General features: G+C 39.4%; 1 protein-coding gene across 2 annotated transcripts in view; it reads left to right on the top strand.

Annotated features, from left to right (window-relative positions):
* The window catches only part of HOOK2 (hook microtubule tethering protein 2), a 113,038-nt gene that overhangs the window by 82,385 nt on the left and 15,867 nt on the right, over positions 1–14,786 (top strand). The window contains exons 20-21 of one of the 2 annotated variants that reach the window (XM_053717843.1): positions 6,367–6,471; positions 11,313–11,384. In XM_053717843.1, the coding sequence (XP_053573818.1) occupies positions 6,367–6,471; positions 11,313–11,384 (177 nt within the window). The remainder of the gene's footprint in view (positions 1–6,366; positions 6,472–11,312; positions 11,385–14,786) is intronic. The other variant, XM_053717844.1, reaches the window with a different exon arrangement.

The following is a 14,786-nucleotide window of genomic DNA, read 5'->3' as shown; positions in this document are numbered from 1 at the left end:
TATGGTTGGGCACTTTGTTTATAAAGTTCTAAATATATGTATTCAAACATTTATTTGCCTTGACTCAGAATGTTCAACATTCCTTATTTTCAGACAGTCAGTTTCATATTTGGGATAATGCATTTGAATCAATCATTTTTTCTTACCTTAAAAATTTGACTTTTTTTCCCTGTGGGCTATTAGGCTCGCGGGGGCTGAAAATGCTTCATTTTATTGCGTCATTCTTGGCGCTGACTTTTTTGGCGCAAAAAATCTTTTCTGTTTCCGGCGTCATACGTGTCGCCGGAAGTTGCGTCATTTTTTGACGTCCTTTTGCGCCAAAAATGTCGGCGTTCCGGATGTGGTTTAGGCGCCAAACAATGTGGGCGTATTATTTGGCGCCAAAAAATATGGGCGTCGCTTTTGTCTCCACATTATTTCAGTCTCATTTTTTCTTTGCTTCTGGTTACTAGAAGCTTGTTTATTGGCATTTTTTTCCCATTCCTGAAACTGTCATTTAAGGAATTTGATCAATTTTGCTTTATATGTTGTTTTTTCTCTTACATATTGCAAGATGTCTCACGTTGCATCTGAGTCAGAAGATACTTCAGGAAAATCGCTGTCTAGTGCTGGAACTACCAAAGCTAAGTGTATCTGCTGTAAACTTTTGGTAGCTATTCCTCCGGCTGTTGTTTGTATTAATTGTCATGACAAACTTGTTAAAACAGATAATATTTCCTTTAGTAATGTACCATTGCCTGTTGCAGTTCCCTCAACATCTAAGGTGCAGAATGTTCCTGATAACATAAGAGATTTTGTTTCTGAATCCATCAAGAAGGCTATGTCTGTTATTTCTCCTTCTAGTAAACATAAAAAATCTTTTAAAACTTCTCTCTCTACAGATGAATTTTTAAATGAACATCATGATTCTGATGACTCTTCTGGTTCAGAGGATTCTGTCTCAGAGATTGATGCTGATAAATCTTCATATTTATTTAAAATGGAATTTATTCGTTCTTTACTTAAAGAAGTACTAATTGCTTTAGAAATAGAGGATTCTGGTCCTCTTGATACTAATTCTAAACGTTTAGATAAGGTATTTAAATCTCCTGTGGTTATTCCAGAAGTTTTTTCTGTTCCTAATGCTATTTCTGAAGTAATTTCCAGAGAATGGGATAAATTGGGTAATTCATTTACTCCTTCTAAACGTTTTAAGCAATTATATCCTGTGCCGTCTGACAGATTAGAATTTTGGGACAAAATCCCTAAAGTCGATGGGGCTATTTCTACCCTTGCTAAACGTACTACTATTCCTACGTCAGATGGTACTTCGTTTAAAGATCCTTTAGATAGGAAAATTGAATCCTTTCTAAGAAAAGCTTATCTGTGTTCAGGTAATCTTCTTAGACCTGCTATATCTTTGGCTGATGTTGCTGCAGCTTCAACTTTTTGGTTGGAGACTTTAGCACAACAAGTAACAGATCATGATTCTCATAATATTATTATTCTTCTTCAGCATGCTAATAATTTTATCTGTGATGCCATTTTTGATATTATCAGAGTTGATGTCAGGTTTATTTCTCTAGCTATTTTAGCTAGAAGAGCTTTATGGCTTAAAACTTGGAATGCTGATATGGCTTCTAAATCAACTCTACTTTCCATTTCTTTCCAGGGTAACAAATTATTTGGTTCTCAGTTGGATTCCATTATCTCAACTGTTACTGGTGGGAAAGGAACTTTTTTTACCACAGGATTAAAAATCTAAGGGTAAAAACAGGGCTAATAATCGTTTTCGTTTCAACAAAGAACAAAAGCCTGATCCTTCATCCTCAGGAGCAGTTTCAGTTTGGAAACCATCTCCAGTCTGGAATAAATCCAAGCCTTCTAGAAAGGCAAAGCCTGCTTCTAAGTCCACATGAAGGTGCGGCCCTCATTCCAGCTCAGCTGGTAGGGGGCAGGTTACGTTTTTTCAAAGAAATTTGGATCAATTCTGTTCACAATCTTTGGATTCAGAACATTGTTTCAGAAGGGTACAGAATTGGTTTCAAGATGAGACCTCCTGCAAAGAGATTTTTTCTTTCCCGTGTCCCAGTAAATCCAGTGAAAGCTCAAGCATTTCTGAATTGTGTTTCAGATCTAGAGTTGGCTGGAGTAATTATGCCAGTTCCAGTTCTGGAACAGGGGATGGGGTTTTATTCAAATCTCTTCATTGTACCAAAGAAGGAGAATTCCTTCAGACCAGTTCTGGATCTAAAAATATTGAATCGTTATGTAAGGATACCAACGTTCAAAATGGTAACTGTAAGGACTATCTTGCCTTTTGTTCAGCAAGGGCATTTTATGTCCACAATAGATTTACAGGATGCATATCTGCATATTCCGATTCATCTAGATCATTATCAGTTCCTGAGATTCTCTTTTCTGGACAAGCATTACCAGTTTGTGGCTCTGCCGTTTGGCCTAGCTACAGCTCCAAGAATTTTTTACAAAGGTTCTCGGTGCCCTTCTGTCTGTAATCAGAGAACAGGGTATTGTGGTATTTCCTTATTTGGACGATATCTTGGTACTTGCTCAGTCTTTACATTTAGCAGAATCTCATACGAATCGACTTGTGTTGTTTCTTCAAGATCATGGTTGGAGGATCAATTCACCAAAAAGTTCATTGATTCCTCAGACAAGGGTAACCTTTCTGGGTTTCCAGATAGATTCAGTGTCCATGACTCTGTCTTTAACAGACAAGAGACGTCTAAAATTGATTTCAGCTTGTCGAAACCTTCAGTCACAATCATTCCCTTCGGTAGCCTTATGCATGGAAATTCTAGGTCTTATGACTGCTGCATCGGACGCGATCCCCTTTGCTCGTTTTCACATGCGACCTCTTCAGCTCTGTATGCTGAATCAATGGTGCAAGGATTACACAAAGATATCTCAATTAATATCTTTAAAACCGATTGTACGACACTCTCTAACGTGGTGGACAGATCACCATCGTTTAATTCAGGGGGCTTCTTTTGTGCTTCCGACCTGGACTGTAATTTCAACAGATGCAAGTCTCACAGGTTGGGGAGCTGTGTGGGGATCTCTGACGGCACAAGGAGTTTGGGAATCTCAGGAGGTGAGATTACCGATCAATATTTTGGAACTCCGTGCAATTTTCAGAGCTCTTCAGTCTTGGCCTCTTCTGAAGAGAGAATCGTTCATTTGTTTTCAGACAGACAATGTCACAACTGTGGCATACATCAATCATCAAGGAGGGACTCACAGTCCTCTGGCTATGAAAGAAGTATCTCAAATTTTGGTTTGGGCGGAATCCAGCTCCTGTCTAATCTCTGCGGTTCATATCCCAGGTATAGACAATTGGGAAGCGGATTATCTCAGTCGCCAAACGTTGCATCCGGGCGAATGGTCTCTTCACCCAGAGGTATTTCTTCAGATTGTTCAAATGTGGGAGCTTCCAGAAATAGATCTGATGGCGTCTCATCTAAACAAGAAACTTCCCAGGTATCTGTCCAGATCCCGGGATCCTCAGGCGGAAGCAGTGGATGCATTATCACTTCCTTGGAAGTATCATGCTGCTTATATCTTTCCGCCTCTAGTTCTTCTTCCAAGAGTAATCTCCAAGATTCTGAAGGAATGCTCGTTTGTTCTGCTGGTAGCTCCGGCATGGCCTCACAGGTTTTGGTATGCGGATCTTGTCCGGATGGCCTCTTGCCATCCGTGGACTCTTCCGCTACGACCAGACCTTCTGTCGCAAGGTCCTTTTTTCCATCAAGATCTCAAATCCTTAAATTTAAAGGTATGGAGATTGAACGCTTGATTCTTGGTCAAAGAGGTGTCTCTGACTCTGTGATTAATACTATGTTACAGGCTCGTAAATCTGTATCCAGAGAGATATATTATAGAGTCTGGAAGACTTATATTTCTTGGTGTCTTTCTCATCATTTTTCTTGGCATTCTTTTAGAATTCCGAGAATTTTACAGTTTCTTCAGGATGGTTTAGATAAAGGTTTATCCGCAAGTTCTTTGAAAGGACAAATCTCTGCTCTTTCTGTTCTTTTTCTCAGAAAGATTGCTAATCTTCCTGATATTCATTGTTTTGTACAAGCTTTGGTTCGTATAAAACCTGTCATTAAGTCAATTTCTCCTCCTTGGAGTTTGAATTTGGTTCTGGGGGCTCTTCAAGCTCCTCCGTTTGAACCTATGCATTCATTGGACATTAAATTACTTTCTTGGAAAGTTTTGTTCCTTTTGGCAATCTCTTCTGCCAGAAGAGTTTCTGAATTATCTGCTCTTTCTTGTGAGTCTCCTTTTCTGATTTTTCATCAGGATAAGGCAGTGTTGCGAACTTCTTTTGAATTTTTACCTAAAGTTGTGAATTCTAACAACATTAGTAGGGAAATTGTGGTTCCTTCATTATGTCCTAATCCTAAGAATTCTAAGGAGAAATCATTGCATTCTTTGGATGTTGTTAGAGCTTTGAAATATTATGTTGAAGCTACTAAGTCTTTCCGAAAGACTTCTAGTTTATTTGTTATCTTTTCTGGTTCTAGAAAAGGCCAGAAAGCTTCTGCCATTTCTTTGGCATCTTGGTTGAAATCTTTAATTCATCTTGTCTATGTTGAGTCGGGTAAATCTCCGCCTCAAAGGATTACAGCTCATTCTACTAGGTCAGTTTCTACTTCCTGGGCGTTTAGGAATGAAGCTTCGATTGATCAGATATGCAAAGCAGCAACTTGGTCCTCTTTGCATACTTTTACTAAATTCTACCATTTTGATGTATTTTCTTCTTCTGAAGCAGTTTTTGGTAGAAAAGTACTTCAGGCAGCGGTTTCAGTTTGAATCTTCTGCTTATGTTTTTCATTAAACTTTATTTTGGGTGTGGATTATTTTCAGCAGGAATTGGCTGTCTTTATTTTATCCCTCCCTCTCTAGTGACTCTTGCGTGGAAAGATCCACATCTTGGGTAATCATTATCCCATACGTCACTAGCTCATGGACTCTTGCTAATTACATGAAAGAAAACATAATTTATGTAAGAACTTACCTGATAAATTCATTTCTTTCATATTAGCAAGAGTCCATGAGGCCCGCCCTTTTTTTTTTGGGGGGTGGTTATGATTTTTGTATAAAGCACAATTATTCCTTATTTTATATGCTTTCGCACTTTCTTATCACCCCACTTCTTGGCTATTCGTTAAACTGAATTGTGGGTGTGGTGAGGGGTGTATTTATAGGCATTTTGAGGTTTGGGAAACTTTGCCCCTCCTGGTAGGAATGTATATCCCATACGTCACTAGCTCATGGACTCTTGCTAATATGAAAGAAATGAATTTATCAGGTAAGTTCTTACATAAATTATGTTTTTCTATGCCTGTTACTAACTAACTACCCCAAATATGCTTTTTATCAATAGCATTTCATTAACATATCTCTACCGTATATCAGAAATCTTTTCTGCAAATTTAATTGTTTTCCAAACCCACTCCGTGGGTATCCTTTGCTCTGTACCAATCCGTTTACAATACCTAGGTTTCAAAATGGCGCTTTAAACACAAAGTTATTGGTTTAAGTATTTTGAACACTCAGTGCTGAAAATAGTGGGCAGGATAACGTGACATCATCGGCGAATAAAAGATATAACTTTTAGAACGTTATGAAACTTCGTTTTGGAGAAAATATAGGTCAGTAGATTTTAATTAATGTTTATTAACTTTAATATGTTAGTTGTTTAGCTTAAAAATTATAACAGAAAGTAATCCTTTAAAGGAACATTATACACTAGATTATTCTTTGCATAAATGTTTTGTAGATGATCCATTTATATATCCCATACAGTTTTTAAACAAAAAGTATAGTTTTGCTTATTTTTAAATAACATTGCGCTGATTTTCAGACTCCTAACCAAACCCCAAAGTTTTAAAGTATACTGATGTATACCTACTCCAGCTTGCTCCTGTTTGTGTTAATGGTCTTTTCAGATGCAGGGAGAGGGGGCAGTGTCTGCTTTTTTTTTTTTTTTTGCTATAGAAACACTTGCAGTGGCTGCTCCAGCAAACCTTTTCAACTGTGATAAACTGGGAACTTCTAAGTAAGTTTTTAAACAGTTTTATGCTGGATTTTTAGATCAGTATCTGTGCATATTATTCTTTATAGTAGTGTCTAGTACATGCAGTTATATGAAAATTGTTGTGTACTGTCCCTTTAACATTAAAGGAAATCAATGATACATTTAAAAGACAAATGTAAAGCTTTTATTTTATTTATTTTGTTTTTGTTTTTTCTAGCTATACATTTTTGGGAAGTTAAATTTTTAGTTTCATGTCCCTTTACAGAGGTTATAGCCATCTGGTCCTGTTTTATAATGAAGAGTATATGTTATTTCCTTAGGTTATTAAAACTCTAGAACCCAAGCAACAAAGTTACATCCCTCCTGAGATCCAGGCTTTAAAGAACCAACTGCAAGAGAAGGAGACGCGTATCCGACATCTAGAGGTGAGAAACAATGTTATACGTAAGGAGTTCTGTGCGTGGCCTATAAAAGGTTCAAAGAAAGTTTTATTTTTTAGAATATAAATGCAAATATGATAAATCTAAGACTAAAGGGAAAATGGAAGTTAATTTCTCTTGCAAAGTGTATCCAGTCCACGGATTCATCCTTGTGGGATATTCTCATTCCCTACAGGAAGTGGCAAAGAGAGCACACAGCAGAGCTGTCCATATAGCTCCCCCTCTGGCTCCGCCCCCAGTCATTCTCTTTGCCGCTCTAACAAGTAGCATCTCCACGGGAGGGTAAAGTGAATGTGGTGTTAGATTTGTAGTTTTTATATCTTCAATCAGAAGTTTGTTATTTTTAAATAGTACCGGTGTGTGCTATTTACTCTCTGGCAGAAATATGATGAAGAATTCTGCTGAGAGGAAAATGATTTTAGCATGTTGTAACTAAAATCCATTGCTGTTCCCACACAGGACTGAGGAGTACCAGAAAACTTCAGTTGGGGGGAACAGTTTGCAGGCTTAACTGCTTTGAGGTATGTTTCAGTCATCTTTTTTCTAGTCAAGACAAGATAATGCTAGAAGACTGACAAGATTCCCCATGTGGGAAGGGTAAGCCATGTTCTGAAACTTAGTATAGAACTAGAGGCTTATTTGAGTGGGCTCAATAGACTGGTTATCACTTTAACAGGGCAATCGATTATTTTGTTTAGAAAAATACTCTTTATTGACACTTTTAAGCACTTTTGATGTGTTTATTGGGGTTTTATTCCACATGGCATTATTTTTAGTCACCTAAATTGGGTTATGAAGGCCCCCACATCTCTGGAGTGGGAGGGGCCTAATTTCGCGCCTCAGTTGCGCAGTTTATTCTGACAAGATTTCCCTGCATGCTGCTTCACATGGGTCCAGAGACTGCTTGAGGACTTCAGGAGGCTTGATTTTCTCAAATTCAATCCTTAAGGGAAGGTAGGGCCACAGCAGGCTGCTGTGGCAAGGTGTGCTGTAGTTTATTAACCGGTTGTTTGCTTTAGGCGGCTCCGGTTTGGGCATTAAAGGGTTAATCAGGCTGAAACTTTCTGTGCAATCATATCGAAGCATTAGGCACATACTGTAAGAATTTCAAGAGATTTGGTTCATTTTTCACCGTTTTGTAAAATTGTGTGCGCTTTTATTATCTTAAAGGCACAGTACCATTTATTGCAAATTGTATTTTTTATTACATAAACTGTTTTTCCAAGCCTGCTTGTGTATAATACCAATCTGTTAAACATGTCTGACACTAAGGAAAAGCCTTGCTCTATGTGTTCAGAAGCCATGGTGGAACCCCCACTCAAAATGTGTCCCAAGTGCACTAATGTGTCTATACACAAAGCAAGAGGGTAACACTTCACAGCCCAAGGCAACCTGGAAGCCTTTGCAGGGCTGGAACAAGGGTAAACAGGCCAAGAAGCCTGCAGCTGCTACTAAGACAGCATGAAGGGGTAGCCCTCGATCGGATCTGGTAGGGGGCAGACTCTCTCTCTTTGCTCAGGCTTGGGCAAGAGATGTTCCCGATCCCTGGGCATTAGAGATTAGCTCAGGGATATCTTCTAGAATTCAAGGACTCTCCTCCAAGGGGAAGGTTCCACATTTCTTGTCTGTCTACAGACCAGACAAAGAAAGAGGCGTTCTTACGCTGTGTAGAAGATCTACTCAAGATGGGAGTGATATATCCAGTTCCAATTACAGAACAAGGACTGGGTTTTTACTCAAACCTGTTTGTGGTTCCCAAAAAGGAAGGAACTTTCAGACCAATCCTGGATCTCAAAATTCTAAACAAATTCCTCAGAGTTCCATCTTTCAAGATGGAAACCATTCGGACAATCTTACCGATGATCCAGGAAGGTCAATATATGACTACCGTGGATCTAAAGGATGCGTACCTTCATATTCCTATCCACAAAGATCACCATCAGTTCCTACGGTTCGCTTTTCTGGACAAGCATTACCAGTTCGTTTCCCTTCGGGTTGGCCACCGCTCCCAGAATTTTCACAAAGGTGCTAGGGTCCCTTCTAGCGGTACTGAGACCGCGGGGCATTGCAGTAGCACCCTATCTGGACGACATCTTAATACAGGCGTCATCTTTTCCCAGAGCCAAGGCTCATACGGATATTGTTCTGGTCTTTCTAAGGTCTCACGGGTGGAAGGTGAACACCGAAAAAAGTTCTCTGTCCCCGCTCACAAGGGTTCCCTTCCTGGGAACATTAATAGACTCGGTAGAAATGAAAATATTTCTGACGGAGGTCCGAAGGTTAAAGCTTCTAAGTACTTGCCGAGTTCTTCATTCCATTCCTCGGCCATCTGTAGCTCAGTGCATGGAGGTAATCGGATTAATGGTAGCAGCAATGGACGTAGTCCCTTTTGCTCGAATTCATCTCAGACCACTGCAATTGTGCAGGCTCAAACAGTGGAATGGAGATTATGCAGATTTGTCTTCTCAAATCCAACTGGACCAGAAAACCAGAGATTCTCTTCTCTGGTGGTTGTCTCAGGATCACCTGTCGCAGGGAATGTGCTTCCGCAGACCGGAGTGGATCATTGTAACGACCGTCGCCAGTCTGTTAGGCTGGGGCGCGGTCTGGGGCTCCCTGAAAGCTCAGGGCCTATGGTCTCGGTAAGAGTCTCTTCTCCCGATAAACATTTTGGAACTGAGAGCGATATTCAACACGCTCCAGGCATGGCCTCAGCTAGCGGCGGCCAAGTTCATCAGATTTCAGTCGGACAACATCACGACTGTAGCATACATAAATCATCAGGGAGGAACAAAGAGTTCCTTAGCGATGAAGGAAGTAACCTAGATAATCAGGTGGGCGGAGGATCACTCTTGCCATCTATCTGCAATTCACATCCCAGGAGTAGACAACTGGGAAGCGGATTTCCTAAGTCGTCAGACTTTTCACCCGGCGGAGTGGGAACTCCACCCGGAGGTATTTGCTCAGCTGACTCAGCTATGGGGCATTCTAGAGTTGGATCTGATGGCGTCCCGTCAGAACACCAAACTTCCTCTTTACGGTTCCAGGTCCAGGGACCCCAAGGCGACATTGATAGATGCTCTAGTAGCGCCTTGGTCCTTCAATCTGGCCTATGTCTTTCCACCGTTTCCCCTTCTCCCTCGGCTGGTAGCCAGAATCAAACAGGAGAAGGCATTGGTAATTCTGATAGCGCCTGCGTGGCCACGCAGGACTTGGTATGCAGACCTAGTGGACATGTCATCTGTCCCACCATGGACACTGCCAATGAGGCAGGATCTTCTAATACAGGGTCCATTCAAGCATCCAAATCTAGTTTCTCTGCAGCTGACTGCTTGGAGATTGAACGCTTAATTCTATCCAAGCGTGGGTTCTCTGAATCAGTCATAGATACTCTGATCCAAGCTAGAAAGCCTGTCGCCAGGAAAATTTACCATAAGATATGGCGGAAATATCTTTGTTGGTGTGAATCCAAGGATTACTCGTGGAGTAAGATTAGGATTCCAAGGATATTGTCTTTTCTCCAAGAAGGATTGGAGAAAGGTTTATCAGCTAGTTCCTTAAAGAGGCAGATATCCGCTCTGTCTATCCTTTTACACAAGCGTCTGGCAGAAGTACCAGATGTTAAAGCGTTTGCACAGGCGTTAGTCAGAATCAAGCCTGTCTATAAACCTGTGGCTCCTCCATGGAGTCTAAATTTAGTTCTTTCAGTTCTTCAAGGGGTTCTGTTTGAACCTTTACATTCCATAGATATTAAGTTATTATCTTGGAAAGTTTTGTTTTTGGTAGCTATATCTTCTGCTCGAAGAGTTTCAGAATTGTCTGCTTTGCAGTGTAACTCACCCTATCTGGTGTTCCATGCAGATAAGGTAGTTTTGCGTACCAAACCTGGTTTTCTTCCTAAAGTTGTTTCTAATAAGAACATTAACCAGGAAATCATTGTTCCTTCTCTGTGTCCTAATCCAGCTTCTAAGAAGGAACGGCTTTTACACAATCTTGATGTGGTTCGTGCTTTGAAATTCTATTTACAAGCAACTAAGGATTTCAGACAAACATCATCTTTGTTTGTTGTCTATTCTGGTAAGAGGAGAGGTCAAAAAGCGACGGCTACCTCTCTTTCCTTCTGGTTGAAAAGCATCATCCGATTGGCTTATGAGACTGCTGGGCAGCAGCCTCCTGAACGAATTACAGCTCATTCCACCAGAGCTGTGGCTTCCACTTGGGCCTTCAAGAATGAGGCTTCTGTTGAACAGATTTGCAAGGCAGCGACTTGGCCTTCACTGCATACTTTTGCCAAATTTTACAAATTCGATACTTTTGCTTCTTCGGAGGCTATTTTTGGGAGAAAGGTTTTGCAAGCAGTGGTGCCTTCCGTTTAGGTTACCTGTCTTGTTCCCTCCCTTCATCAGTGTCCTAAAGCTTTGGTATTGGTATCCCACAAGTAAGGATGAATCCGTGGACTGGATACACCTTGCAAGAGAAAACAGAATTTATGCTAACCTGATAAATTACTTTCTCTTACGGTGTATCCAGTCCACGGCCCGCCCTGGCAATTAAGTCAGGTTAAAATTTCTTGTTTAAACTACAGTCACCACTGCACCCTATGGTTTCTCCTTTTCTCCTAACCGTCGATCGAATGACTGGGGGGCGGAGCCAGAGGGGGAGCTATATGGACAGCTCTGCTGTGTGCTCTCTTTGCCACTTCCTGTAGGGAATGAGAATATTCCACAAGTAAGGATGAATCCGTGGACTGGATACACCGCAAGAGAAAGTAATTTATCAGGTAAGCATAAATTCTGTTTTTTAAATTTTTTTAACCCTCTATGCAGAATGACTATGAGAAGACAAAACTGCAACGGGATCAAGAAGAGAAGCTGATTATTAGTGCCTGGTACAATATGGTGAGTGACCCAGATGCCCTCACCTCAACATATTAAAGGGATCTCTGATGAAGCGCATGCGCGAAACACATCAAATAATAGGCAGCACCTTCTTGTACCCTATGGCTTGGAGACAATAAAATAAGGCTTTGCATACTATAGGACTCTATATTTTCTTTTTCCTTGCTTTATTTTAAGACCGTCGACACCAGAATTTTTGTTGTTTAAAAAGATAGATAATCCCTTTATTACCCATTCCCCAGTTTTGCAAAACCAACACTGTTATATAAATACACTTTTTATTTCTGTGACTAACTTGTATCTAAGCATCTTCTGACCGCCCCTAATCACATGACTTTTAGTTATTATCTATTGACTTGCATTTTAGCCAATTAGTGCAGTGTCTGCCACTAGCCACGGGCGCAATCACAATGCTATCTATATGGCCTACATGAGCTTGCTCTCCCCTGCTGTGAAAAGCAAATAAAATAGAGGCGGCCTTCAAGGGCTTAGAAATTATCATATGTGCCTCCCTAGGTTTGCTTTCAACTAGAATACCAAGAGAACAAAGCAAAATTGTTGATAAAAGTAAATTGGAAAGTTGTTTAAAATGTCATGCCCTATTTGAAAAATGAAAGTTTTTCTTGGACTTGACTGTCCCTTTAAGGGATAGAAAGGTCAAAAAAGAAATGTGCACAGGTCCATTTCAATTCTAAATAGGAGCATTTTTGCAATATACTTCCCTTAGCAAAAAATGCTTCTAGTAAACGTTTTATAACTTTTTTTTTTCTTTCAGCAGCACAAATCCTGTGGGGACCCCATGGCCCAGTAATCAAACACGACACATTAATATAACACACATTAAAAGGACAGTCTACTCCAGAATTTTTTTATTGATTAAAAAGATAATCCCTTTTATTACCATTTCCCTATCTTTTCATAGCCTCTGCAGTCTGCCCCCTTATTTCAGTTCTTTTGACATACCTGCATTTTAGCCAATCAGTGCTCACTCATAACTCCACTGGAGTAAGCACAATGTTATCTATAAGGCACACCTGTGCTAGAGCTTTCTAGTTCAAAAACAAACAAAAAAAATCTGTCAAAATGCAGTAAGAAAAGAGGCGGCCTTCAAGAGCTTAGAAATTCACATATGAATCTTCCTAGGTTTAGCTTTCAATAAAGAATACCAAGAGAACAAAGCAAATTTGATGACAAAAGTAAATTGGAAAGTTTAATTTTGACTAGACTGTCCCTTTAAGTCTTCATAGACAATACGCACCACACCAGGTCGCTGAGCTTGTATACTAGTGCACAGACCCTCACAGCATGTGAGTATGCCGCTAAAACAACAGTAATAACTTTTTACTAGAACCATTTATGCTAAAGGAAGTATAATGCAAAAATGTTTGTATACAAAATTGAAATGCACCCATGTGCATTTCAAATTTTACATTTTCTATCCCTTTTAAGCTACAGAGGCGATACATCTGACATATGCCCCTAGAAGTTACCAATTTTAACTGTTGCTTTACAAAATCGTTCCAGCTGTAGGTTTCTTCCCGAGCTACAGATTGTGTTCACAGCCATAATAGCCCAAAAACCAAAATTAAAGGGGCAGTAAAGTCAAAATGTTAACTTTCATGATTCAGATGTAATTTTAAATAACTTTTTTCAATTTACTTCTGTTATAAAATCTGGTTTGTCTCTTGGTATCTTTTAATAAAGAGTAAAACTAAGTAGGATTAAGAGTTCAGGAATGTTTCTTTAGTACTCTACGGTTGCAGTGTTATGTAATATTGTATAACAAAGCTACAAATATTGCAAAACACGTGCACACTCTTGAGCTCTTACGATCCTACCTACTTTTACTCTTCAATAAAAGATACTAAGAGAACGAAGCAAACGTGATAAAGTAAATTAGTTGTTTAAAATTGCATGCTGTATCTGACTCATGAACGTTTAATTTTGTCTTTACTGTCCCTTTAAAAATTGACGCAGAGTCTGTATAATCCTATTATCTAGGGTTAACTGTGCGTTGCTTATCCTTAATAAAATAGGCATAGACACTGTATTCCCCCAGCATTCCATAACCAAATTATATCCAGAGTTAGTATAACTTCTGCATTCATGTCGATTCTGTTCTCATTATGTTGTTTGTGTTACTGCTAGAGACATTATGATACCACACTAATGGTGGCTTCAGTGCTTTGAGACGAAATGATACATCCTAAGCTCACACCTAGCTCTATATCCCATACTACCAATGTAATCATCCTGGATCCATTAACTGTTTGTAGGGTCAGTTTGTGTAATATATCCATTCCCTGTGTACACAAACTAATGAAAATAAAAAAGTTAGTGTGCCAATATACCTATTAAAGCATTTTCGTATAGCACTTTTACGTACCTTTTAATAGTTCTATAAATTAGAGGGCTTGATCGCTTAGTCAATGTTGTAGTTTTTTTTTTTTTTTTTAGCATACTGCCATAATTTGATGTCCCTTAAATATAAACTACATTGTTTATAACCACCAATGCCTTGTTTTTGTTTGTTTTTAAGTTCCAACTTTATTTGTATTTCAAAATAACCAAGACAAAAGAAAAAAGCAAATTCTGCAATAAATTATTGTACAATTACAATTGAAATGTATTAACAAATTGATATTTTCCAGTTCAATACCTTTTTTTTTTTTTACATTTTTTTTTTAAACAAGTTGGTTGATAAAATTAACAAACCATAGGGGTATTATATATTTTTATATGCATTTTGCCCATGTGATATACTGTATTGTTTTGACCATGGCCCTTATGGTGCCCCCAGTCACTTGAGAATTCTTTATTTCGAATGGCATGGAGAGTCCATGATTCCATTCAATTACTGTTGGGAATTCAACTCCTGGCCAGGTGGCAAAGACACCCCAGCAAAGCTTAAGTATCCCTCCCATAATCCCCAGACATTCTTTGCATCCATACAAGGGCCTTCATGAACATTATTCCTTTTGCTCGCTTTCATCTGAGTCCTCTCCTACTATTTATGCTCAGACAAAGGAACGGCGATCATTCTGACCTATCTCACAGAATCGTCCTAGACAACCACACAGGAGAATCTTAATTTTGTTGATTGTCAGGTTCATATGGCTCAAGACATGTTCTTTTTGAGAACATATGGTAGATTGTGACTATGAATACCAGCCTCTCAGGCTGGGGGTGCAGTTTGGGGTCCCTTAAGTGCTCGGGGATCCGGGTTACGAAGGAATCCATCCTCCCAATAAAAATTCTGGAGTTAAGAGCAATCTACTACTCTCTGTTAGCGTAGCCTCAACTGAGTTCTGTCCGGTTTATCAGATTTCAATTTCAAGCTGTGGCTTATGTCATCCATCGGGATGGAACTTGTCTAAAATAGGTTCTTTCAGATAGGGTATT

This window comes from Bombina bombina, chromosome 6 (assembly GCF_027579735.1).
Source record: "Bombina bombina isolate aBomBom1 chromosome 6, aBomBom1.pri, whole genome shotgun sequence".
NCBI classification, from domain to species: Eukaryota; Metazoa; Chordata; class Amphibia; order Anura; family Bombinatoridae; genus Bombina; species Bombina bombina.
Note: the sequence above shows the minus strand (reverse complement) of the source record. Positions and strands in the feature narration are given on the sequence as shown.